The 26,513-nt window shown below is 53.1% G+C and overlaps 1 protein-coding gene across 1 annotated transcript in view; it reads left to right on the top strand.

Annotated features, from left to right (window-relative positions):
• Positions 1–26,513, top strand: part of ADCY1 (adenylate cyclase 1) — a 110,120-nt gene that overhangs the window by 49,474 nt on the left and 34,133 nt on the right. The window contains exons 6-14 of the mRNA XM_040259797.1: positions 2,699–2,857; positions 5,697–5,838; positions 7,241–7,396; positions 13,904–14,098; positions 14,254–14,351; positions 15,291–15,375; positions 18,632–18,721; positions 19,221–19,477; positions 19,757–19,883. Of these exons, the coding sequence (XP_040115731.1) occupies positions 2,699–2,857; positions 5,697–5,838; positions 7,241–7,396; positions 13,904–14,098; positions 14,254–14,351; positions 15,291–15,375; positions 18,632–18,721; positions 19,221–19,477; positions 19,757–19,883 (1,309 nt within the window). The remainder of the gene's footprint in view (positions 1–2,698; positions 2,858–5,696; positions 5,839–7,240; positions 7,397–13,903; positions 14,099–14,253; positions 14,352–15,290; positions 15,376–18,631; positions 18,722–19,220; positions 19,478–19,756; positions 19,884–26,513) is intronic.

Raw genomic sequence — 26,513 nt, 5'->3', positions numbered from 1 at the left:
TGAAAAAAAGTTAAAACTGAAAAAAACAATACACATTCAAAATATATTCAGCTAATTAGGTATTAAAGATATGTGGATAGCCAGACTTTCAAAAAACCTTTATTATAAGTTGGTGACATGCATACTTCTGAGATTCTCAGAGCTGAACACCAGGCTGCCCTGGACCCTGCATAGATGTATCTGATTCTGTGGTCTGGCCTCCTGAATTCAGAGGATGGTGAGCGAGGCTGGAGGGCCAGCCAGGAAGGTGGCGTCTTAGCTCACCTTTGGAGCCCTTGGGTGCCATGATTTTGGGGGACAGGCCCTTGGTGGGTGAAGTGACCAGTTATGGGCAGAGCTGCTCCTGGTTAGAGGCCAGATTTGGGGGAAGGTTTGAGTGGAGGCTGCTTGGGCAGGGGCCTGTGGCCAGTGGGGGCCCCGTGGCCAGGCAGTGGGTAAATGAGCAGTGTGTAAGTGGAAGTTAGGGCGAGGGCAGGTGAGGGGGACGCTGACCTGGCAGGTGGGCCGCGTCCAGCGAGCCTCGTTCTTCTTGTGTTATTACTGACAAATGCTGACAAATCCTGGCCTCTCTGGAGCAGAGTGGCAGCAGCTCAGGGCCGAGCAGGTTTGCCATCAGCGTCTCCTCTAGTTGGAGTGCCCCATGGGGCCTCTGTTCGTATCTCCACAGCCCATGCAATAGGAGCAGCAGGCTGTGGGTGCTGAGGGGCACTAGGGTTGAGTTTGAATGCTTTCAGAGCCTGCGGGGGCTCATTCAGCCCCATGCTGGATTGCACCCAGTGAAACCGAGGCCAGGAGAGGGCAGAGGTCAGTGTGGTCAGTCGTCAGGTCAGATGGGGTTTCTCCAGAGACCTGCATTTCTCTTAAACCACCTCCCCTGACCCGTGCTCCTCCCCACGCTCTGTCCTCCCTCTCCTGCGCCTTGACCGCGCCCCCTCATCCTGTCCCTTCCTGGTTGCAGCCTCTAGTCCTTGGTCTGAAGACAGGACACTGCCATTGAAGCAACTGAGTGTGCGAGAGCTGGGCTGGGGAGGCGGAGCTCTGAGGGCTTGGCTGGTGGGGCCCCCTGGGTGGATAAGTGTTCCCTTCTTTAACACTGCTACTCCTGTTCTGATGAGCAATAAATTGTGAATCGTTAGTAGGGGCATCATTTACCAATAACCTGCTATGAAGAGATGACGGGTTTCAGAGTCTTCGGGGATTTTTAGCCATTTCCATCTGGCATTCCTATGGGTGGCCAGCTCTGTCTTCCTTTCTGCACAGAACTGGCTCCTTTTGCTATCAGAGGCCTGGTGAGCCAAAGCTTTGGGACCTTCCTTCTTTTTCACTCTTCTTGTGATGTTGTGGACTTAAGCTGTGTCCTGATCACATTCATTTTGCTCCAGATGAATATTCCCAGTCTCTTTATTCCAACATCACTCAAAGCTCCTCATTCTTTAATTTTTTTTTAGTCCTTTAGGGTTTTTCTTTGGAAAACAGTGAGTGGGCGGTTCTCAGGAGCTGTGGGTGGGTGAGGGGAACGGAACTGTCCTCATCGCGGGACTGCTGTGTCCCCCAGTTTGGCTCAGCCTCCCTCCCTTCTTGCTCTGGAACTTCTAACACACCTGCTGTGCAGGGCCACCTTTGCACCCACCCAGGGTGGAGGGGCCAGGGGTGCCGTGACTGACCCCCTGCCCACCCTCACGCTTCCTTGCAATTCTGTCACTTGGAGCACACCAAGCAGGCCTGATACTGCTTCCTCAACAATATGCTCTAAGACTGTTCTGCCTTTTGGGGAAAAGTGGGAAAAAAAAGAAAAGAAACATGGCATCAGAGGGTCTCCCCGTGGCGGCGCTACGTCTGCTGTGCTCTGACTTGTGATCACAGCCTATCATGTGCCTCCCGCATCTCACTCCACTGTGGGCGTTGTGGGCCTGGAGAGACCCTGCAGGCATCTTCAGGGCCCCAGAGGGGATTTCTGAGCCCTGCCCACCTACAGGTTGCCTTGAGTCTATTTCCAGGAGCTTTAAAAACCATCTCCTATTTCCTCACCCAAACACCTCCACTGACACTGCCCTCACTTCCAAGGGTGGTCTCTCCTGGGGCCCTCAGGGCTTCAAGCCACCCTCTGCTGGAAGCTAGAGCCCGGGAACATGAGTGGCTGGGCAGGTGGAGTGCATACTGGCCCTGCAGTCTGATTTCAGCATCCACCTGTTTCATCTTGTTTTCTCCCGTGAGTTGACTGTGGCACAGTTTACGTCCCACAAAGTCTTCCTGTTGTTCGGGCGGGTTTGCAGAGTCCTGGGCCTCCCCACAGGATTAGCCTGCCTTCTCAGTCAGGAACTTGGGTTCAAACCTTGACCATTCCTGGGGCTCCTGGAACCCCATCAGATGTTCCCCATGGCTCCTACGCTGGCCCCAGGGTAGGCAGCAGGCATGAGCACCCCTGATCAGGTTGGTGGTACACAGAGCAGGATCAGGGTCCTGGGACTGGGACCTTGGGCTTGTTTCCCTTCTGTGGCTGCCCTGGGTAAGGAGTGGGGAGGGGAGGTGCGGTGCCTTGTGAGCTGAGCAGTGGCCCTGGAGTTTTGGGGAACCAGCCTGGAGAGACCCCTGCCCACCAGAGGCCACAGTTCAGGGGTCAGGCTAATTAGGTGCTCATGGCACCATGGGAGCAGACTGCAGGGTCCCAGCTTCCGCCCTGTGTCTATGTTTGTTGCAGGTCCGTGGCTGAGGCCACTGAGGTGGACTTGAACATGCGTGTGGGGCTGCACACCGGCAGGGTCCTCTGCGGGGTCCTGGGCCTGCGTAAGTGGCAGTATGATGTGTGGTCCAACGACGTGACCCTGGCCAACGTCATGGAGGCCGCCGGCCTGCCTGGGTAAGTCTGGGACCCTGAGGGCAGGGGCAGGGGATAGTACTTGGCCCTTCTGCTTGGAGGGCCGGGAAGCCTGGCCATCCTAGCGCCCATTGACAATTGGAGGCGCTTGTGCTGGGCTGACTTGGACTCCTGGCCTTCACAGAGAGCAGGCAAGCTGACCGGAGGAGGTGGCGACTGTGTGTGCCTGGCTGGGAGCTGTCCAGAGTGCTGACTACTGCTTCTCATTTCACTTTCTTTCTCAGACTTACACAGCGAAAAGTGTTGTGGCTTAGCGCCCCACTAGGGAAATTAACAGATTTTCTTCTAGAATGAGGATGTGTTTCTCAATGGTCCTTGCACTTCTAATGCCTTCTAATTACAGTTGCCTGCCTTGGTCTCATTTTATTCAAACCATTCCACAGAGCCAAGGCATTGTATTGTATTAATCTGAGAGCTGAGCGGGTGCTCCCCTCCTTCCATGAGCGGTGGGCAGCAGGGGGATGGCGTGATTGCAGCAGGGGGCTCTGAGGCACACTCATCTCTCAGTCACACCCTCCTGCTTTCCTCCCCTTAAGGGGTTCGCGGGCTGTGCTTGCAGCTGCTGCCGGGCCCAGCTGTGGTTCCCAGGGGCTAGAGCTGAGCATTAGACGCTTGCACATGTGTGTCTGCTTTTGCACATTTCCTCTGAACTTCAGGGCAAAGCTCTGTGCCCTCTTCTGTGGCCCCTCTGACCCTGGCTGCCTGTCCTCTGCCTGCCCCCAGGCATCCTGTTCTCACCCTGGAGGTCTGCCGTCCTCTGGGCCACGTCTTTCCTCCTCCCTCCTGGCCTGGCCTCCATGGGGAGTGTGGAAACAGGGGTCCCCTTTCTGTGTGTTGAGGCCCTGAGCTTGGCTGAGGGCCAGGTGGCATCCGAGGCTGCTCGGCGTGCTCTGGAGAGTGGCTTTGAAATCAGGAAAGGGAGGCTTATGGGACTTGAGGAAGTAGTGAGCCTGGAGATTAGAATCCAACAGCAGAAAAAGGGAAAATCTTCCTCAAAGCCTCACTGCACCTGTCCCAGGAATGGGCACAGCGTTTCTGCATGCTCGGTTGCTTCAGTCGTGTCTGACTTTTTTTGACTGCATGGACTGTAGCCCTCCAGGCTCCTCTGTTCATGAGCTTCTCCAGGCAAGAATACTGGAGTGGGTTGCCATGCCCTTCTCCAAGGGATATTTCCAACTCAGGGATCAAACCCACTTCTCTTATGTCTCCTGCATTGGCAGGCGGGTTCTGTACCACTAGTGCCACCTGGGAAGTCTAGGGCATTTCTAAGTGAGCTCAAAAACCCTGGCATTGTTATCTTCAACCATGCTGCCTTTGAGCATCCCCCGGGGGGACCCTGGAAGGCACTGACCCCTCCCTCCCACACCCTGTCCTTCAGTGCTCCCCCCGTCCTGTTCTCTGCCCTTCAGGGTCTCAGGGGTTCACTGTAAACACCTTCTCACTGTGTCTGCCGCCTCCCCCTCTGGCAGCTGTGCTCACAGCCCCTTGTCTGGCACAAAGTCCAGACTGTCAGCCAGCAAGCAGGTGACAGGAGCTGCCACCTCCATCCTCCCCTGCCTGCTGAGATCCCACAGGTCCTACCTGTTCTGCAGCTCCATGTTTAGGACAAACACAGGGACTTCCCACCATCAGGGAGCTCTCCACAGGCCCCCTCATCTGGGCCTCTTGCAAGTTGGGGCTGACTTGTAGCTCTGCTCCCCTGACTCCATCTACCAGACCCCCAGGAGGGGCCTCATCCCCCGTGCCCGCTCTCTACTTGGCTTCCTTCTTCCCTCTTCTCCTCCACCCCACCTTTCGGAGACACTCCTCTCCCTGCCCTCCACCAAAGAAAGACCACCAGCCAGGAGCATAGTGATTACAGAGCGCCTGACGGGTGCAGCGCTATTCCTGAAGGGGGGTGTCGGCAGCAAAGACAGAGCCCCTGGCCCTGGTGGGGTTCACATACTTGGGGGCCACAGGGAGCACTCTGGGGAGTGCACAAGAGGGGAGCATGACACAGGGTTGGGGGGGCCCGTTTTCATCAGTCAGACTGGGTCTTCCCAGGCACCGAGGTCAGTTAGCGGCTCACAGGCGCTCGGGGGCACTGAAACTCTGGAACTCCACACTGAGCACAAGGAGGAGGGAGAGTGATGAAGGCCCACACCGGAGAGTCCCTGAGAGAAGGGGAGCCAAGAGGCAGAAAGAGGAGCAGGGGAGGTGCAGGGTGGTGAGAAGGAACGCTCTTAGAGGGAATGCAGGCATCAGGAGGAGGGCTTGGGGAGGAGGAGAGCCGTCAGCTGTGTTCAGTGCTGCACAGTGAGGACCAGACACCAGATCGGCTGTGTGTGGCCAGAAGTGGCCTCAGCAGAGGGTTCCGGGCACTGTGGGGTTGGGGGGACAGAGGAGGCAGAGCATTGCCATTCCCCCTGCAGGGCCTGACCCTGGGCCGAGTCCTCCTGCCCTGGGGACTTTGGAGACAGTCCACAGCCTGGGGCCTCCTTCTCCCTCACTTCGCCGCCCTCTGTGCCCCTCGTCATCCCTTCTGCATCCTGACACTTGCTTCCCTCCTCACCTTCAGTTCTCCTCTGGTCCCTTCTTCCCTCTGCCTGCAGCTCTGTCTGCTCTCAACCCTTCTTTGCACATGTTCCCCTCCCTCTGGGTCCCCCTAATGCCCCTCTCCACCTACCAGCCCTCTGTGCTTGTGCCACAGGGAACCTGATTGGTCCTTCCAGAGCTTGTCTGTGGGGAGGGGACATCCCTGCCAGGACCCTGCAGAGTGTCAGCCCTGTGGGGGAGGCCCCGCTTTGACTCTGAGCAGGGATCTCCACGCCCTTTTCCACAGGAAGGTTCACATCACAAAGACCACCCTGGCATGCCTGAACGGTGACTATGAGGTGGAGCCGGGACACGGACATGAGAGGAACAGTTTTCTGAAAACGCATAACATCGAGACCTTTTTTATTGTGCCCTCACATCGGCGAAAGGTAAGCTTGAGAGCGCCTCCTGTGCAGAGCCTTCATTCTCCTCAGATCGCTGTTTCTCAGGCCCTGAGCTCTGCGGACTCTAGAGTGTTCCCACTGACCTTGTGTGCTGAGCCTGGCCTGCTGCACGTGTGGGGAGGGCTGAGGGGGAGGGGCGGGGAGGGAACTTGGAGTCGGGGCCCTGGGGTCCTTAAGGGTTGGGCCGTCTGAGTCCTCCCGCACCTCCCTGGGCCTTTGCTGCCTCTCCTGCAAATTAGGTTTGAGAACTTTCTGCAGGAAGTCAGTGATGGATTGCACTGTGGATTGAGGGGTGCTGTGCACAAAGGAAGGCTTGTGACTATCCTGTGTGGGCACTGAAGGTCACTCTACCCTGGGGAAGTGATCTGGACATGATCAAGGGTGACTGAGCCACTTCCAGGGCTCAGGTGAGGGGTGCAGGGCTCAGGCGAGGGTGCAGGGCTCCGGCGAGGGGCATAGGGCTCAGGCGAGGGGCACGGGGCTCAGGCGAGGGGTGCGGGGCTCAGGCGAGGGGCGCTGGACACAAGAGGCTGTGGTACTCCTTCTGGACACAAGCAGGTCAGATATGAGGGAGAGCTTCAGGTTTCGCTGTCCTGGTGCATCCCTGGTCTAGCCCTCTCCAGGCTGGGATGCAGTGCACCCATGTGGCATCGGGGCCTTGGATGGTGTAGCACTGGCAAGGCGAGAAGAGTGGGGCTCAGGGAAGGACAGGTAGGGTGAGGTGAGCTGATTCCTGGAGAAGGGGAGTGAGTGTGTAGGAGAAGGGCAGGTGTGAGGTGGGCTGGAGGAGGGCCGGGTGAGAGGTTTGGATGACCAGCTCAGGTGAGCCTGGGGACAAGAGATCGGAGGGCGAGGCCTGAGGAGGGAGGCCTGGGAGCGGCTGCCTGGAGGCAGGAGGTTCTGAGCTGGAGGAGGGAGCCTTGGCGCCCCGTGTGGATGCCGCCCTCCCATCATGCAGAATTAAACGACAGCGTCAGTCAGGGCTGTGCTTTGAGGATGAGCAGGATGATGTGGTTTGTACAATGAGCAGCCCCTTTGGAGGAGTTTGGGGTGAAAAAGGGAGAGAAAATGGTAAAAGGTAGAAGGGGAAGTCTACAGGAGTAACCCTGGGGGCTGGTGGGTGACATTCACCCGTGTGCTGCAGACCTAGCTGGGTGATGTCCACACATCTGCCCCGGGATTCAGACATTGCTCTGGTTTCAGAGGCATTGGGTGGAGTTGAGAGCTGCATGTTTGGGAACTGGGTTGTGGTTCTGTTCCCTGGCAAGCAGCAGGCCTTGAGCTAGCTGCCTGTGACCCCTCTGCCCCATCACATTTGTGCTCCCTGCCCGAGAGGCAGGACATGCCTGTTACTCACAGCATATCTCTTTGCTGCACGTCTGCACAGATATTTCCAGGGCTGATTCTCTCAGACATAAAACCGGCCAAGAGGATGAAGTTCAAGACTGTGTGCTACCTGCTGGTGCAGCTCATGCATTGCCGGAAGATGTTCAAGGCCGAGATTCCTTTCTCCAACGTCATGACCTGTGAGGACGACGACAAGGTAGGCTGGCCCTGCTCCCGCGTGCCGGCCCTGCCGAGTCCCCACCCGTGTGTCCTCCTAGTGCGGTCCTGCTGTGGTCAGCTCCATCAGCCCCGCCCCTCATGTTTCATAGTCTCCTAAATGCTCTTTGGAGCTGGGCTGCTTTGCTTTTCTGCAGAAACCTTTTTATTATCTTGTATTTTTTTTTCCCACAAGTTGACGTTTCATGGATTTATTGGTGAATTCGAGCTCAGATCCCCCAGATGTTGTTTGAGTCTGCCCTCAGGATATTCACATGTCAGATGTTGTACTGCTGCTTCTGGAGACTCCTCCCTGCTCTGTCTGCACCCCAAGAGCCTCAGTGTGGTGTCCTTCACCTCCGTGGGGAGCCTCTCTGCTCCTTCCCTCTGTGGCTCTCATATCAGAGACCCCCCTTCCTTGGTTAAGTCCCTCTAGTTGATGGTACATGGCCTCCAGACTTGACAGAGGTTCCTTTTGGAGGTATTCCTGTAGGGCAACCTGGGTGCAGGACTTTCCATTTTTCTTCTTGGGTTGGTCAGAGTCACCTTCCAATCTTTAGTCTTCTGCTGGAGTTGGGTGGGACCTGGGGTGAGCTCATGGAGCTGAGCGGGGAGGCAGCACTGTGGCTACAGGTGGTCCTCAGTGTCTGCCTCAACCACATGGCCCTTGTGTCCATAACCCCCCTGATCCCTTCCCCTCCAGGGAAGACCCCAGTCCTCTGGGAGCTTGGGTTGAAGCCTACGCTCCATCACTTCATCAGTGGCTCTGAGCATTCTCTTCCTGAGTCCTCTTGTCATTGGCCCTCCAGCCCCTGTCCTTGCACTGACGGCTGCACCTTCTGAATATTCTCACGTTCATGGTCGTCTGTATTCTTGAATCTGTCAGTGACTGATTGCCTGTTTCCTGAGATTGCATTGCTGCCTTCTGCACTCTGGTTTTCTCTGCCTTGTGGGTTTTATGCCTTTAAAAGGAATGCCCTCACCATAGTTTCAGTGGCTTTTTAGGAAGAAGCAAAATCCTGCTGACTCTCACTTGTGGTGCCTTATTCTAGAGGGAGTTTTTGTGGTTTGATTACGGGCTTCTATTTGGGAAGACTTTATCTGGAAACGCCGTAAGAGCTCTGTTGATGGAGAATTCTTCCAAGGAGATTGGTCTTTCCTCTGCTGACCATGAGGGAATCTTTAAACTAAATGCCCGACCTGGTTTCTAGATGTCCCAGGAGGCAGGCACACGTATGCACACGCCTTTGGTGTAGAGTCAGGTCTAAGACAGGCCAGCTTCTTCACTGACCCCACTGCTTCATCTCTCCTGATCGTGGAGCCTCTCAGGGTCTGGGGTTCATACAGATGTCTGTGACTTCACTGCCCGTCTTGCTTGGGCCCTGGGTTTTCTGTGAGCCCCATGAGAGCATGATGGCACCATTCCCTGGCCTGAATTCCTATTGTCCTATTGTTTCTGGCCTCTGGTCATTTCCCTTGCTTTTTTGTCAGTTCAGTTCATTTCACAGTATCAGTGGGTTGATATATTTACCCAGAACGTGTAACAGGAGCACTCTCAGGCTTTCCTGATTGCCAGCTTGCCAGAGTAGAAATACTGACTTTAATCGCTGTCTTCTTCCTGCAGTGCCCCCACCTCCCCAACCCTCTTGACTCAACTTAACCCTCCAGAGATGGGACTGGGGGAGGGGAGTGAGGTGTATAATTTAAATACATGTCCAAAACTCAGTGTCAGGATAAGTTTCCTACACGCGTGCTCAGTTGTGTCCAACTCTTCGCAATCCCATGGATTGTAGCCCACCAGGCTCCTCTGTCCATGGGATTCTCCAGGCAAGAATAGAGGTTGATTTCCCGCTCAGCGCCATGCTTTCACCCCAAGCCCCACCCAACTCCAGCAGAAGACTAAAGACGATTGAAAGGTTAATCTGACCAACCCAAGAAGAAAAATGGAAAGTCCTGCACCCAGATTGCCCTGCAGGAACACCTCCAAAAGGAATCTCTTTCAAGTCTGGAGGCCGTGTATCATCAACTAGAGGGACTTAACCAAGGAAGTGGGGCTCCTGACATCTCCAGGAGCGGGTTGTCATTTCCTCCTCCAGGCGATCTTCCCGACCCAGGGACTGAACTTGGGTCTCCTGTATCTCCTGCACTGCAGGTAGACTCTTTACTGCTGAGCCATCTGGGAAGCATCAGGATAAATAATAGTGCAGTATTTTTAAAAAATCAAGTGTAATCCAAAAGAACCCATAATGAACCAAAAAAATCAAATTTTAGATGAAGCCAGGGCAGTGCAGAGTCATTGACCTGGAGCCCGAGGCAAGGGCTGGTGTCCCCAGGACTCTTCAGAGGAGTTGGGGTTGGGAGAGGGGAGAGAGCGAATCATTCCTGTTGGATTGCCTGGGAGGGTGGGGTTCATAAGATTGAGGAGCCGAAGCTTTTCCTGGGCAGAGCCTGCTGACCTGTGGAAGAAGCCTGTGACCTTTGGATTCAGACTGTGTCTGATGAGCCCACACAGTTAGCGTCAGTCTCTCCTTCTCAGGGACCGAGCAGCCCCCTCAGTGTCCCTGCTCGGACCTGAGAGCCACCAGCAGCAGACCCTACCCAGCCACGGCTCCTTAGTTGAGGAGGAATCACACACTGGACTCACTGGCCACCTTCTCTGGCTGGTGTCTGCAGCCCATCCTCCTGACCCCATGGCCCAGGAACCCAGGGAGCCTTGCAGCTCCACCCTTCCCATCCGTGCTGGGGAGACCTGCTGTGCTCAGGGCCCCTTCTCTCCTTTCTTTCACACCAGAGTTCGGATTCCTGGATTCTTCCCCAAGCCTGTCACCTCCCTGGCTTTGTGGTCCTTCTCTCTCCCCTGGGAGCATGAGGGGTGTTATCCCAGGTTTCATCCTCAGCCTCTCTGTCCCCACAGTCTCCCACGGGTCTCCCCTGGGGGTTCAGGGTCCTTAGACCCCTGCTCCAACATCCCCGCCATCTCTGGTGCTTGGGACACCTCTGCCGCTGCCTGGCTGGCCCCAGATGGAGGATCCCACAGCCCAATCCTGTGCTCTGCTCTCAGACACCCTCCTGCACCAGCCTTCTTCTCCCTCCATCTCACTGTCTCCTCCAGACTCTGATCCCTCGCCCCCAGCGCACCCAATTCTGACTTCTTTGCCCGCTGGACAGCCTCTGTGGGCCCAGGCAGCTCCTCCCTGCTGGGGAGGCAGAGGGACTGCGCAGCCCCCATGGGCAGGTGCCAGGGGCTGGGGGCCCAGCTGGGAGCCCGGACCTCTGCTGCTCTGCTCTGTGCCCCTTCGTCGCTTTTGCCCTGTGATAGTGGAAAGAATGTGGAGGGAGCAGTGTCGGCGCTGTGGGAGGGCGTCAGTGGGCGAAGACAGGACAGTGACAGGCAGGTGGCCCGGGCAGGGGAGTCCATGGTGGTCTTGAAAGGATGGAGTGGAGAGGCGTGCATGGGCGGGGCTGGCCACCAGTCGGGGTATTTGGGAAGGATGACGTGAGTGACCCGTCCAGTGGCCTTGAGCAGGACAGCCCCTTCTCTGGGGCCATTCTCCCCAGCGGGTCCCAAGTCCTGCATCTGCTTTAGGACGAGGTTGCCTCATCTTTTCTGTTGCTGTCTTCTGTTCACTTTATCTGCACCTCCAGGCCTGACAGCCTGATGGAGGTGTTCTTGCAGATGGAGCCGGGAAGGCTGGCGGGATTAGGACAGTGGGGTCCACCACTGTCTGTGCCTTTGTGCTGCATTTGTGGGAAACTGTGTCCCAGGTTCTGGGGAGTGTGACTCAGGTGTATGTGGTCACCTCGGAACACAGCCCGTGTTGGGTTCCCCTGTTCCTGGCCTCTCCTGGATCAGAAGTGTGGGAGCCCAGGGTGGGCCGGCCGCTAGGTGGCGATACCATGCAGGTGCCTGCAGGGCGGCCTGAGCCTCTAGGTTTGGTTTTAGGGCTCCCGCACAGCCCAGTGCACCCCAGTTTCGGACCGCGCCCAAGGGGCTGCTCTCCTTAATACGCAGAGACAAGCACCTGCAGTAAAACCCGGCCCCCACGTGCTTACACTTGTTCTATTTCTTCCTTCAGTATTCCCGGTTATAAAATAACTTTATTGCGGAAAATATAGAAAAATACAAAAATTTACAAAGAAGAAAATGAAAACCATTCATCTATAATCTGACCACCCACAGCCAACCTATTATTAATATTCTGGTCCTTCTAGCTTCTTAGATGTGTCTATATTTACACATTTTTAAAAATAAAATTGATGGGATGATATACAACATTTGCTGCTTTCTTTCACTTGCCAGTGTATCATAAACATTTCCTTATATTGTTGACTGTTCCTCAAAAATAGGATTCTTCGGTCACTGAGTAAATCTCCAGCCTAAGGAGAGACCATTTACTTACTCCATTTCTATTGATATTTAGGTCATTTCCGCTTTCTGTGTGTGTTTTCTTTTAATCAAAGTAAGCAACTCACAGCCTTTTTGCTCATGAATGTGCATTTACATCTCTGATCTTTGTAAGATGAATTTCTCTGCCTCAAGTGTCTGTTTGAGAGTGGGTGTGGCTGATTAGAGGTGGTGGTGCCAGTGTCCCCCATAGCAGCAGGTGGGAGGCGCGTCTCCCCAGCCCCGGCCAGTGTGGGGAGATGCTCTCCCTAAAACTGCCGGTAGATTTGTCCCTTCTGGAATGTACACCAGGAGCCTCCCAATTTCTTGCTCCCTTTTTGTTCTAATTTATTTTATTGCAGTATAGTCGCTACACAGTGTGTTAGTTGCTGCTGTATGACGGGGTGAATCAGATACACGTGTACGTACTTCCCCTCCGCCTGAACCGCCCTGCCACCTCTCTAGGCCAGCCCAGTGCTGACCTGAGCTTCCCGTGTGTGTTTTTACACGGGAAGCTTTTACAGCGGCTTCCTGCTAGCTATCTGCATCACACGTGGTAGTGTATTTATGTCAGTGCTATTCTTTTTATTTGTCTCACCCTCTCCTTCCCTCCTATGTCCGCGTGTCCATTCTCATGTCTGCATCTCTCTTCCTGCCTTGAAGACAGGATCATCTGTACCATCTTTCTAGATTCTATGCTGCTGCTGCTGAGTCGCTTCAGTCGTGTCCGACTCTGTGCGACCCCATAGACGGCAGCCCACCAGGCTCCCCCGTCCATATGTGCTAATACATGACATTTGTTTTTCTCTTTCTGACTTACTTTACTCTACGTAACAGGCTCTAGGGTTATCCACCTAGTTGTAGGTATCTTGTAGATGTTCTTCATCAAGTTGGGGAAGTTCCCCACCATTCCTTGTTTTCTGATGATTTTTATCATGAGTGGGTATTGAGTTTTGTCAAAAGATTTTTTAGTTGATGTGACTGTGTGTTTTTCCATGTGGTGGTTAATATGGTGTTGATACGATAGCTTGTGTGGAGTGTTCAAATATTTAAACCTTACGTATCTAGAAAAGTTCATGGTATAGACTTCTATTTATATATTGCTGAATCCTATTTGTTAATGTTTTGCTAAGGATTTTTGCATCAATATTCATGAGGGACATGCCCTCAAAAGTAGTTTTCTTTAATACTCTCTTAGTCTGGTTTTGGTATCAGGATAATATTTTATAAAGTGAGTTGGGAAGTGTTGACTTTTATTTTCTGAAAGAGACTCTATAAAATTGATGTTAATTCTTATTCAAATATTTGATAGAATTCACAGTGAAACCATCTCAGCCTGAAGATTACTTTTTCATGAATTTTTAAATTATGAATTAAATTTATGTAGCCATTATAGAGCTTTTCTATTATTATCTTTCCTGTTGGGTGAGTTGTGGCAGTTTGTATGTTTCAAGGAGTAGGTGATTGATCTAAGTTGTCAAATTTATTTATAATTAAAAATTATTTTTTTTTTCTTAATTTTTTTTTCTGTACGTGGCATATTGGATCTTAGTTCCCCAACCTGGGGTTGAGCTTGTGCCCCCTGAAATGGAAGCACAGAGTCTTAAACACTGGACCATCAGAGAAGTCACTGAGTTGTCAAATTTATATGTGAACTATTGTTCATAATTTTTCCTTATTATCCTCTTGATGTCTGCAGTGTCTGTAGTAAATTTCCTTCTTTCCTGAATTTGTTTATATAGTTCTCTCTTTTTCTTTGTCATGCTTGCTAGAGATCTATTGATTTTATTGATATTTTCAAAGAATAAGTTTCTTTGCTCTGTGCTCTGGGTCCACTGCACATGTGTGGGGTCCCATAGCCCTCCACATGGAGCCACTACACAACCGCCATGTGACCCCACTTACAAACACAGAAACCCCACACCAAGGATGTGATAACTCACCTGGGATCGTCTCACTAGCAGGTGGAGGAGCCAAGAATGCGTCTCAGATCTGCAAACTGGCCCCCGCCCCAGACTCTGCCAGATCCTCAGCAAGGACCCAGGAGGATGGAGCATAAGAGCTCCTTTCTTTGCTAAGTGGAGACTCTGACCATATCCCTGCCTTTCTTTCTGTAATGGTCAGCGGAGGGCATTGAGAACAGCCTCGGAAAAACTCAGAAACCGCTCGTCTTTTTCTACAAACGTTGTCCAAGCCACCCCCGGCACACGTGTCAACAGGTACATCGGCCGCCTCCTGGAAGCCCGCCAGATGGAGCTGGAGATGGCAGACCTGAACTTCTTCACCCTGAAGTACAAGCAAGCTGAGCGAGAGCGAAAGGTGAGTGCTGGGGGCTCAGGGTGGCTGGGAGTCAGAGGCCCCAGGGTGTCCTGGGGATGTGGGTGCAGCTCTTTCTCGCTGTGCTGGTCCTAGGCGTCCTTGGCGCCCTTTCTCCTGGAAGCTGGCGGCTGATGGTCTATTTCTGTGTCTTCTAGTACCACCAGCTTCAGGACGAGTATTTCACCAGCGCCGTGGTTCTGGCTCTCATTCTGGCCGCCTTATTCGGCCTTGTCTACCTTCTAATAATCCCACAGTAAGTCCCATTGTGGGTCCATCAGTCATAGGAGGTTGCCAGGAATCCCTTTCTTTTCAAGTTCAGGTTCAATTCCTGTGGTCACTCTCCCAGGGTGCCCGCCTGAGCCACACGCCAGTTCTCCATTACCTGGAGGACCTAGCTAAGCATGCCTGATGGCAAATGCATGGCACTGCTCACTCTCAGTTGTTAATTTTAAATGTGCTCAGTCCTCAGACACCACATATTTTCAGTGTACTCTGTCCACAGCACACGCACCGTTGACTTCATGGCACTGACTGCGGGAGATAACACACAGGACCACCAGTGGGGCACCCTGGCTTCTGGGTGCTTGTCGTTTTCAGAAACATTTAAATGAGGACAAGTAGCCTCTGGAAAGGAGCAAAAACATAAGATTTTAATAACATTGAATCGTCCTAAATCAAAGTGAGTGACAGTTCTGGTTTCTTGGCAAGAAAGACCCCGCTTTTCTTCTAGATGTACCACTTTCTTAATAAACCTCCCGAGTGGAGCAATTCAACTGTGAGTTTCCAGAAGACACTGGAAGCCAGCCCCTATCCCAAGACCCTGTGGACACACAGTGGCCACCTGGATGGCCTATTAGGAGATTCAACTTTTTAATAAAACTCTTCCCAGATTAAGCCCAGGAAGAGGGTAGTGCTCAGCAGCCAAGTCTGTGCAACCCTAGCCTTTCCTGCACGCAGAGGGCATCTCTTGAGCATTCCTAGGACTAGAGAGACCCTGGAGGGGGCCACTTAGAAGTTGGAGTGGACACAAGAAGAGCCTGTCTCCTAGAAGAGGACTGGCATGGGCAAGACCCCAGAGACCACTGTGTCTTCCTGGGGGCTGGGACCTGCTGGGGGAGGGGCGGAAAGATGGCATCTCTCAGGCGCATGTCGCCTGCCCCAACCTGCAGTGACCGTATGTCTTCTGTTGTAGGAGTGTGGCTGTCCTGCTCCTGCTGGTGTTCTGCATCTGCTTCCTGGTGGCCTGTGTCCTGTACCTACACATCACCCGGGTCCAGGTACATGTGTGCGTGTGTTCCGTACTTGCGTGCTATCTGGTCCAGGTACAAGTCTGTGTGTGTCTTGTATCTACACATCACCTGGACAGGTAAGTGATGGCCTCTGGCTGCCCTCTTGGCAGGACAGATAGGGGCAGTGGAGGCAATTTGTCCCCTTACCTTCCTGGCAGGTGATATTAAGCAGGAACATATTAAGCCTGTCACGTGCCAGGTGCTGTTTGTGGAGTTTCAGCAGTGTGCCCTGTGGACACAAGGGTGGTGGTTGACAGTGATGGAATAAATGAACACGTGGCGTGACAGTGTTCTGTGCGGGTGGAGAGTCCTGCGGCTTCTTGTGTGTTCATGTCCTTGACTGGGGCGTCCGTTCTCCCGAGGATGCTCCATTTACGGATTGAGCTTGTGGTCCTGTGTCGCGTGAGGCTGCTGGGAGAGGACTCGGTCTTGTCTTACATGCCTTTCTCACGTCCTGAGCCTTCATTATCAAACATCCCATGTCCCCACCAGACTCCCACTTGTCACCTCTGCCAGACCCAGGGTTATTTTCCCACAATTGTTGAAAACAGCTACTTTGGGAGAAGATTGAATCAGTTTTATTTAAATTCTTTATTATTCATAGGTAACTTCTTGAGTTAAGAAAAAAATTCTGCTCACTCAAACCACATTCCCAGATCCTTGATTTCATAGATAGAGTGGCGTCTGGTTCGGTAAACTGAAATTTCCCACTTCAAATAAGATTGCTTTATTCACCTAATTTCAAGTGAAAGCAAGTGCATGTTAATTTCTGTGGCCTGTTGCATTTGTCCCCAGTATTTAGAATCTGTTCCTAGTGGACCAACAGTTCTCCTGGCAGAGGTGGCCCTAACTCCACCAGCCCCTCTCTTTCCATCCACCACCCCCCCGCCCTCACCTGTAGGCCTGAGCATTTTTTCTAAGTGTGTGATTTTTGACTCAGTGCTGCAGCCCATGGTCCTAACAGCTGGTGGCTGCAGGTCACCTGGCCAGCGAGTGCCACCGATCCCACATCTGCTCTGCAGGCCCTGCGCTGGGCTCTAAGTTCACTGCCAGGCTTGTGCAGAGGACTGTGGGGCTCTGGGTGACAGGGAGGGGTCAGACCGCAGGCTCTGACTGGTAGGCAGTGGGGGTGGGAACAAGCCTTCCTGCGGAGGCTAGCACGTGCGGAGATGGGGAGATGCAGGTGGGATGGTCCATTGTGGCCAAATATCACCAAAAAAGCCTCGAGTCAACTGTGACATAGAAGTGGTGACAGCCAGGGCTTCTGGCCGAGGGCAGCTGAGGCCACCTGGGACCTTCACCCACACAGTTGGTGCCCCCATCACTAGGGACTAACTGTGGATCATGTTCTGGCGGAACTTTTCATTGTTCATGTCAGTTCAGCTACCTTTTTTCTGTATCATGATAGACTATTTTTCATGCTGTTGTTAGGTCTGTGTGTATATATTTATACGTGTATCTATCTATCTATATATATATGCATATATATGTATATATATATTAATTGTATTGGTTTGTGTGTGTGTATATATATATTTGCTCATGTAAAAGAACTGATAAGTTGACCAAATTAACTGTGAAAAAGGAGGCTGTTCATCTTAAGATGAACAGACAGCCCTCCTTATTCTGTGTGTATGGGCTCCTACGCCTCTCGTTGCTCCCAGCAAGCAAGTCCAAGCTCTACTTGGGTCCCTGTGATTGTCATTACTGGAGAGGTATTTTAACTCTCGTGTGTTTAATCAAACACAGTTGTAGGACGAGGCATTTAGTATCGAATGAAGAGTCTTAGTACCGCGAGGCTGGGAGTCACAGCTGTTCACTGTTGTGTGATCCAGGGCCTCAAATGGCCTTCAATGATAAAAGGAATTTATTGGCCCACATATTCAGGAAAAACCGGAGGGAGGGAGGGAGGGGAGGAGGGTGGGCCCAAGGCTGGTTTTATCCAGTAACTCTGTTCTGCTACTGGAGACCACTTTTCTCTGGGTCTTCTCACTGCCCCAAAGCTTCCCTTCCTTAGGGTGGCCTAGAGGCCTCAGTAGTCCTGCTGTGTGTCCATGTCCACCCACCGTGCTCGGGGTTCGGGGGGGACACACCCTGGGCAGGGCTTGCCCAGCCTTGGCCAGTGGCCCTCTTCTCCTCGCCTCCTGAGAGACTCTTGTCCTGTTCCTGCCTCCTGCAGCACTGGAGCCAGGCCTCACTCCCGGTGGTGCCCTGGGGGCCTCTGAAGTCCACTGGACCAGAAGGAGCATCTCAGGGTTTGCTGAGTGAACGTGTGTGCAGCCCGTGCTTCACGGGGCTGAGGGCTTGAATCCCCTGGTGCATCTGTGGTCTTGCCCAGGGCTCTGTGGGAGAGAAGACAGGGAGGGTGTGATGCAGCTCAGTAAACAAGCAGGGCTGGCACCACCGCAGAACAGCTCATCTTTCCAAGAAGCTCAGAGGAGATCTGTGTTTCAAGGAAAATACAACCATGTAGGAGCCTAGAACTGGGACCCGGATCCATACTCACTGCTGTGTGAGCTGGAGCACCCACAGTCTGTTCTGGGTTGTAGGATGAGTGGAGTTGGCTGGTGGTGTCTGGGCTGCATTTTTTCCCGCCTGTAGGGCAGGGATGGTAATGACCCCGACCTCAGAGCAGGGAGAGTTAGGGGGATAACTCTCTAGATGGCCCCAGGCTCCCTGACTGGTCATTTCTGTAAGGTCGCTGTGGTTTGTTTTCATTTCTAATTTCAGAAGTGTGAGTCTACAAAGAACTTCTATCCACGAAATCGTTTGTTGAATATTGCACAATGTTTAAATAGACTTAACACATAATAACTGGACAAAAATTATATAAAGCCTATGTGAAGAAAATGATAAAAGTTAAAGTCTATAAAGGAAGCAACAAATAAATGGGAAGTCTTAACCATTTCTGAGATAGAGGGATGCAACATTATGAAAACGTCAACTTAATCTCTTGGATAAATTTCAGTGCCAGTCAGTGTCATAGAGTGGTGGGAGGTGTGGCCCTTTTAAATTTAAAGATGTCAGTTTTCATCTTTTAGTTTGGGCAGCGTTTTCACCTGGGAGATTAATTATATGAAAACAGCCACGAAATGTGTGTGGAGGATGAATAGTGGGTGAGAATCTAGCCACATACAGATGGCTGCAGACATGGCCAATCATGGCTGTATCATGATTCATTTACTGTGGACATGATAGGCTTTGCGATAGGAAGCAGTTGATAAAATGGTGTTTTGTCGTTCAGTGTTTTCCAGGGTGCCTGACCATCCAGATCCGCACTGTCTTGTGCATCTTCATCGTGGTCTTAATCTACTCTGTGGCCCAAGGCTGTGTGGTGAGTGTCTCTGCTGGGTGCAGGGATGGGGGCTCCCGGCAGGGACCACCCTGGAGGTCCTGTCCCTTGGCTGTAGAGGGAAACAAGGTGGGGTCAGAGATCGGCCTGGGGGTGCCCAAGGAAGCGGGAGAAAGGGAACATCTTCCAGTGGAGGAAATGTGATGTCCTCCTGGTAACTGGGGACTCTGCCTTTCACTGTGTGCAGAGGACCAAGCTGAGGCAGAGAAACAGGAGGAGGTGGTATGGAGAGGAACAGAATGGAGTTGAGTGGTTTGGGAGGATGGTAGGGGCCTTGTGCTCCCCCGGCCCAGGTCCTGGGGCTCTCCTTCTAGTAGTGAGGAGCCCAGAAGGGCCGTGAGCGGGCAGGAGTGTCCGAAACTTGTCTGTTGGCACCAAGGGAGTGGGTTGGAGTGGAAGCCATAGCAGGCTGGGAGGAGGGTGCACCCTATGTCCTGAGTGGGGCCCCTCCCATGCTCCTGGTCCGTCCATTCTTCTCCAGGTGGGCTGCCTGCCTTGGTCCTGGAGCTCCAGTCCCAACGGGTCCCTGGTGGTCCTGTCTTCCGGGGGCCGGGACCCAGTGCTGCCTGCCCTGCCCTGCGAGTCTGCGCCCCACGCCCTGCTGTGCGGCCTCGTGGGCACCCTCCCGCTGGCCATATTCCTGCGGGTCTCCTCCTTGCCAAAAATGATCCTGCTTGCCGTGCTCACCACCTCCTACATCCTCGTCCTGGAGCTCAGCGGGTACACGAAGGCCATGGGGTAGGTACGCTGCTCCCGCCAGAGCCGCTGGCCAGGCATTGCCAGTGTCTGCCTGGGGCCCTGTGTTCCAGTCTGCTGACTAGAAACTCGTTGAGCTGGGGTTGCTCCCTGTATTCACCTGGGCCCATACACTAGTGAGTTCCTGGGTTTCTTTGTGGACGAGGCTCTCAGCCTGGGTTGTTCCTGGGCACCCCCAGAGGTGTCGCATCTGAGAGCCCCCTGGGGATGGGCCTCGTGTTCTTGGCACTGAGATTGGCTTCCTTCCTTCTCTTCCCCCAGGGCCGGTGCCGTCTCAGGGCGCAGCTTCGAGCCAATCGTGGCCATCCTGCTATTCTCGTGCACGCTGGCCCTGCACGCCCGGCAGGTGGATGTCAAGCTGCGGCTGGACTACCTCTGGGCAGCCCAGGCAAGGGGAGACCCTCTGCTTCCTGTGGGTGGGGTGGTGATCAGGGGATCCCTTGGGAGGAGTTTCAGGTGGGGGCTCCTGGCTGGATACCAGTGGGCATGTGGGCCTCACTGTTGGGTGGAGGAAGCTGTGGTGGAGCCAAGGAGCAAGATGGCAGGAAGGCAGGAGGGGGACAGCCTGATGAACCCTGTCTGATGGTCAGAGGTTGGCTGCTTTGCTGGCCGTGAGCTTCCTGTCCCCTCAGGTGTTCTGGCAGAGGGACTCAGCCTCATTAGGCTAGACAGGACAGCGGGTCTCATCAGGATCCTGGGAAACCCCTGAGGTTGTCTCATCTCTATTCCAGATTGAGTAGGTCTGCTCTGGGGGCCAGGAACCCATATTTTTACAGTGCACACGGGGGGATTCTGACACGAGAGGCCTGGGAGAGATGAAGGAGTGGCAGACCTGGGGGCTGTCCTAGGCCCTGAGGCCGGTGACAGGTGGAGACCCCCAGAGTTCACGCTGCTCGCCTGCCCGGAGCCAGTGCATGGGTGCACAGCTCAGCCCGGGTCACGTGTGGTGTGGCGTGTCTGCATCCCACTCGTTGCCCGCTCTGTGTCCTCTTGTCACCCTCTCCATGCGTCCTTGGTCCCCGCTCCTCTACACCCACTCCTTGTCACCCGGAACCGAGGCCTTTTTTCTGGTCCTGAGTTCAGGCTCCGTTGATGCAACTTGCTCACTTCTTGGCTCTGAACAGATTGCCTCCCCTTGTTTCCTCGACTAAAAGTGGGGAGGCAGGTGTGCAGTAGAACAGAGGCTACAGGAGGGTCTTGTCATTTTGACACATGAAGAAGCAGCCCTTGGCTGTCTGGGGGAATTCATTCTGTTCAATCCCCACAGCAGCCCTGCCTGGGAGGTGGGATCACAGATGGGGATCAGCTATGGATTAACATGCCCAGGGCCAGAACTGGAATGTCCAGGGGTCCCGGCGGGTCTGAGGTGGGTGGGAGCATCTGCATACCAGGAAGCAGAGTGTAGCCAGGGGTCCATCCCAGAGCTGCAGCACAGGGGCATCCATCACTGGACCCCAAACAGGTGCAGCCCAGGGGGCCACAGAGAGAAGGCTGTGGCTGTGGGTGCACAGGTGGCTGGGCGCACCCTGCTGTCGCCCCATGTTCTGTGCAGAGGGGCAGGCTCAGACAGGCCTCCTGGGGGCCCAGGCTCCTCCTGTGCTGCCTGCCCACATCCTTTCTTCAGGAAGATGTATGACTCCTGTCCACATCCTGTGGTAGAATAGGCAGGAGGTGGGTGGTCAGTGACTGAGGCCCTGGTCAGCTGTGTCGGGTGGGCCTGGAGTTAGGTGGTCTTCATCCCAACCCCCACAAATCCCCCTGGGATCTTTTTGACTCTTACCTGGTCCTCAGTCCAATGGGGTGATGATTCAAATCCTGTGTGGAAGTGTGTTGGTTGGGTTCTGCAGAAAGGAGGTGTATTCCAGGAACTGGCCTGTGAATTACGGAGGCTGAGAAGTCCTAGACACCAAGTGCCACTTCAGTTCAGTTCAGTTCAGTCGCTCAGTCGTGTCCGACCCTTTGCGACCCCATGAACGGCAGCACACCAGGCCTTCCTGTCCATCAGCACTTGCTGTGAGAGAATAGGAGCGCTGGCGTTTGAGGGTGGTGAAGATGGACACCCAGCTCAGGCCAAGAGTGGAGTTGCCCCTTCTCTGCCTTTTCCTTTTATTCAGAAGGATTGGATGATGCCCACCCCCTTGGCTGGAGGGGAGGACTTCTTCCCATGGTCCAGCCTCTCAGAGCCAATCTCTCCTGTGTGTCCTTACACAGACACACCCAGCAATGATGCTCACCAGCCATCTGGGTGCTCTGTGGCCCATCAAGTTGACACATACAATTAGCCATTGCACTGAGGAATAATTACAGTTTCCTTGCCAGTGGGCTTGGCTGGGGCCCTGGCACATAGTAGGTGCAGACACTCTGCTCCCGACATCTGACAGGCTGTAAGTTTCAGGGCAGCCGCTGCTGAGTGTTCTCACTATGGGAAGGAGGAGTAGGGGATAGAGGGGTAGGCTGCCTGTGATGGGGGCAGAAGGTAGTGACCACGCTGATGAAAACTATTGTCTACCCTTAAGTTAACCTGGAAAAGGTAAGATGCTAGTTAAGCAGGTTTCTGTGTGCACACTGGGGCAGGTTATATCTTCAAGATCATGAGGAATTACTCCATTACTTGGGGCAAACAAAAGAAAGAAAATATGTGTGTGTGTGTGTGCACGTATATTCTGTGTGTATGTATATCTGTGCACACATAGATACACTAGGTGAAAAACTTGGCTTATTTCTTCCTTTTTTATGTAGCAGCTTTACTGAGTTGTAATTCACTTCCCACAAGATTCACTCACTATACAAAGTGTACAATTCAGTAGTTTTCAATATAGTCACACGATTGTGCAGCTGTCACCACAGTCAATTTTAGTACAGTTTTGTGTCCCCCAAGGGACCCCTGTAAGCATCAGCAGTCACTCCCCATTTCTAACCACCCCCAGCCCTGAGCCACCATCTGCTTTCTGTCTCCGTGGATTAGCCTGCTTCTTCCACTCTTTAGCCTGTGTGTACTTTTAAGTCAGTGCCTGTTCTGGACAGACTAACTCCCTGTGTGTGGCCAGTGGGAGCCCTGAACCAGGCTTTGGAGGGAGAGACCCCCTAATTCTCTGATTCTAAGGGGCTGTGGCCCAGCCCTGTCTTCACGCCATACCTGGCTTCTGGATTCCAGGTGGGCAGGGAGCTGCTGAGATCTGAACCCCGCATTCCCTCTCCACGGGCAGAAATTCCAGGTGGGCTGTCTATACAGAATTGGCCCCAGTTCTTAGGCAGCGTGGCAGGGGTGGTGGTGGGGGCACGCAAGTGGTGCACCTGATTCTGGCTAGTACTCCTCCTCGAGGGGCTAGGGCTACTGCCTTCATGAGTGCCACAGCCAAGCCGCCGCTCCCAGGCATGCCCATGTGATACCCAGCCAGCCTTCTGGAAGTGCCTGGGCTTCTCTGGGCCTCTTGGATGCTTGAGAGTTGGTCGTGGGAGGGCGGGAGGGGCTGGTGTTGAGGAAGGGAGACAAGGTGTGTGACAGGAGGGGGACCTTCACAGAAACCTCAGGGGGGCGGGGTGGTGGGGAGGCCATCCAGAACTCCGCCTTCTCTGTGGGCAGCCAGGGTGGCAGGGTCCCATCCCTGACTCTGGAAGGCGGCCTGGTGGTGCAGTGTGTTGGAGCAGGGGGCCTGGGGAGGCACCCTGGGGGAGACACCACCATCACAGGGGCCACCAGAAGGGCACTTTGGAAGTGGCTGGGTGGAGCCTGGGCAGGGTTGGCCACTGGAAAAGGGGCTAAGATGGAGGTGGGCGTGGTCTCAGGCACATATCAGCCAGTCTGGGCAGAGGGCAGAGGGCACATTTCTGACTGACAGCGTCAAGAGAGCTGATGGCACTGGACCATCTGAAAGGTGGGTCAGGGTAGGGCAGCCCTAGACTGGTGCAGTGACCAGGGCTGTACAGTAGAGTCCCCATCCCAGACCTTGGGGGCGAAGGAGTGGTTCCCAGAACCAGGACAAGGCGGGCCCCCAGACAGGATTCACCACCTTCATCCAAGGGATGTGGCCAGCCTGCAGTGACCATGCTGGGAGGGACCTCATCACCCTCTGCTCCCTCCCTCCCAGCTCCTGCCTGGTGCTTCCAGCGGCAGAGTCCAACCAGAAACTGTGAGGGGGCCGGTAGGTAGAGTCCTCTGGGCTGGCCTTGGGTCAGCGCAGATGTCAGGGGAAGAGAGCAGTGCACACCATTCCTGGAAAGGCCATCTGGCTACTGCAGCTTGCCAAAACCTTGCCAGGTAATGGAGGACAGCCTCTTTGTGGTAGACTGCGCTGCTGAACTTGGTCTTGTCCGGCTCTGGCTAGTTCTTCAGGCTGACCAGACTGGCTGGTCTCTGAGATGTGTCTACCCCACCATCAGCTGGCCCCTCTGGTTTAAGGTCTTTCAGTTAGGAAAAGACACTCAGAGCTAGAGAAGAACGGACTTAGGATGAGCTGGGAAGAGCTGGATTGGTCTGGGTGTGTGTGAGATGGTTCCCACTCCTTGACTAGATGCTTGCTCTGGATCTCACTCTCAGTGGGATTGAGGCCCTTGCTGTTGGCTCTCCCAAATGGGGACTCCCTCCCCCAGGGCAAGCAGTTTCTCTCAAATGGGTTGGCAAGGGCCATTCTCGGCATTGCTGCTGCTAAGTCGCTTCAGTAGTGTCCAACTTTGTGCGACCCCATAGACGGCAGCCCACCAGGCTCCCTCGACCCTGGGATTCTCCAGGCAAGAACACTGGAGTGGGTTGCCATTCCTTCTCCAATACATGAAAGTGAAAAGTGAAAGTGAAGTCGCTCAGTCGTGCCCGACTCTTAGCGAACCCATGGACTGCAGCCTACGAGGCTTCTCCGTCCATGGGATTTTCCAGGCAAGAGTACTGGTGTCCCTTTATTTTTTTAAGACTTTTTTTTTTTTTTTGATGTGGACCATTTTTAAAGTCTACTGAATTTGTTACAGTATTGTTTCTGCTTTATGTTTTAGTATTTTGACTGCATAGCATGTGGGATCTTAGTTCCTGGACCAGGAATTGAACGTGCACCCTCTGTGTTAGAAGGGGAGGTCTACCACTGAACCTCCAAGGAAATCTCTGGTGTCCCTTTAAATGTTATTAAGTCCAGTGGTTGACCCTGTCCTGGGATTCTCCTTCAGCAATACCCCTTGTACACCCAGCCCCACCATGAAATGAACTTTCCAGGCAGTTTGGTGCAAAAGAGAACCTCTGTGTCATGGAGGGAAGGCTTGCCTGTACGGAACACATTGACGTATTTTTCTAAGGACATGTAACATGAAACGCCTCACTTTCCTGTAAACACAACAAAACAAAAACATTTCTAGACTTTGCCCGTTTGCCCTGTGGATATTTAAGTCTGTCATGCACATATCAGAGTGCCTCAAACTATTGCAAAACTGCCAGACCAAAGGCTCATTGGTTAATTATTTATTGAGACCCAATTGGTTCTATAAACCTAAACAAACAGATGGGCTTTTCCTTCCTGATGACTTCTCAACCTCTTAATCTGTAACTATCAGAATGCTTTCGCTCCAGTGATTTTTTTTTTCTTTGAACTCAATGGATAATCATGATGACAATTATAATAAAACAATTTCTCTACAAGGAATACCTATTCTGAGGGTAATTTCCGTTTGTGCAGCTGCTGTTCTCGGCACTCAGAGCAGGGGCTGGCTCAGACATGGAGCTTTTGATCACTGGGCCGAGCTGAGGCCAGCTGCACCTCCTCCTTCAGTCAGCTCTCTTCCCAGGCCTCCTTTCTCCACATGTGGGACAGTTACCTGGTCCTTGGGATTATAGGAAGTTCACGCCACCCAGTTCATGACCCTCATTTCACATCTGAAATGCCATGTGTCTTGTTCATCCTGTTCTCTGTTCTTGGCCCCTGGTGTCACCAGTGGGACTTGGGTTGAGAACACCCTTCACTGAGGACACTGCTTCTGGGTTTATCATGGCTGTGTTCTGAAACACAGTGCCAAGGAAATGCGCACAGAATCAAACACTGGTGCTGAACCCTGGGCTCTGAGTCCAGGAATGTCCCCCACCCAAGGGAGATCAGACCTGTCACCATGTTGGGAAGTGCAGACAGCCTGGGGTGGCCCTCTCTCTGCGCCTGGTGTCCTGCCTGGCTCCATCGGTAGCTGCTTATTGAGGACCTGATCTACACCAGGCCTTGTATGGGGACACTCATGTAGGGGAGCATAACCCTGCCCTCAATGCTCAGAGGCTGGTAAAGAATTAAATGTGTCAGTCATAGATGATTCCAGAACAGTGATAGAAGTGCCATTGTATTGATAAAACAGCCCATAGCCTGACCCAGCCCTCAAGTCAGTGACATCAAGGAATTAGCCAGGGAGAGGTTCTATGGCTGTTGGATGGTGTTTTATGAATGTCAGTTAAATCAGGTTGCTGACAGCGTCCTTCAGGTCTTCTATACCCTTACTGATTTCCTCTCTAGTCATTCTGTCAAGTTTAGAGACAATGGTGTTGGAAATATCCAGCTATACCTGTGGATAGAGATTCCAACACCATTCTCTCTAACTTCTTAAAGTTCTATCAGTTTTTGTTCTATGTAGTTTGATGATCTGTTTTTACATGCATAAATGTTTAGGATTATGTCCTCTTGATAAATTGAAACCTTTGTCCCTCTTATCAAAAAAGACCCTTTCATACATCTTCAGTTCAGTTCAGTCGCTCAGTCATGTCCGACTCTTTGTGACCTCATGGACTGCAGCACACCAGTCTTCCCTGTCCATCACCAGCTCCTGGAGCTTGCTCAAATTCATGTCCATTGAGTCGGTGATGCCATCCAACCATCTCATCCTCTGTTGTCCCCTTCTCCTGCCTTCAGTCTTTCCCAGCTTCAGGGTCTTTTCTTTAGAGAGTCAGTTCTTTGCATCAGGTGGCCAAAGTATTGGTGCTTCAGCTTCAGCATCAGTCCTTCCAATGAATATTCATGTCTGATTTCCTTTAGGATTGACTGGTTTGATCTCCACAGTTCAAAAT

The sequence above is a fragment of the Oryx dammah genome, unplaced genomic scaffold (genome assembly GCF_014754425.2).
Source record: "Oryx dammah isolate SB20612 unplaced genomic scaffold, SCBI_Odam_1.1 HiC_scaffold_18, whole genome shotgun sequence".
NCBI classification, from domain to species: domain Eukaryota; kingdom Metazoa; phylum Chordata; class Mammalia; order Artiodactyla; family Bovidae; genus Oryx; species Oryx dammah.
Note: the sequence above shows the minus strand (reverse complement) of the source record. Positions and strands in the feature narration are given on the sequence as shown.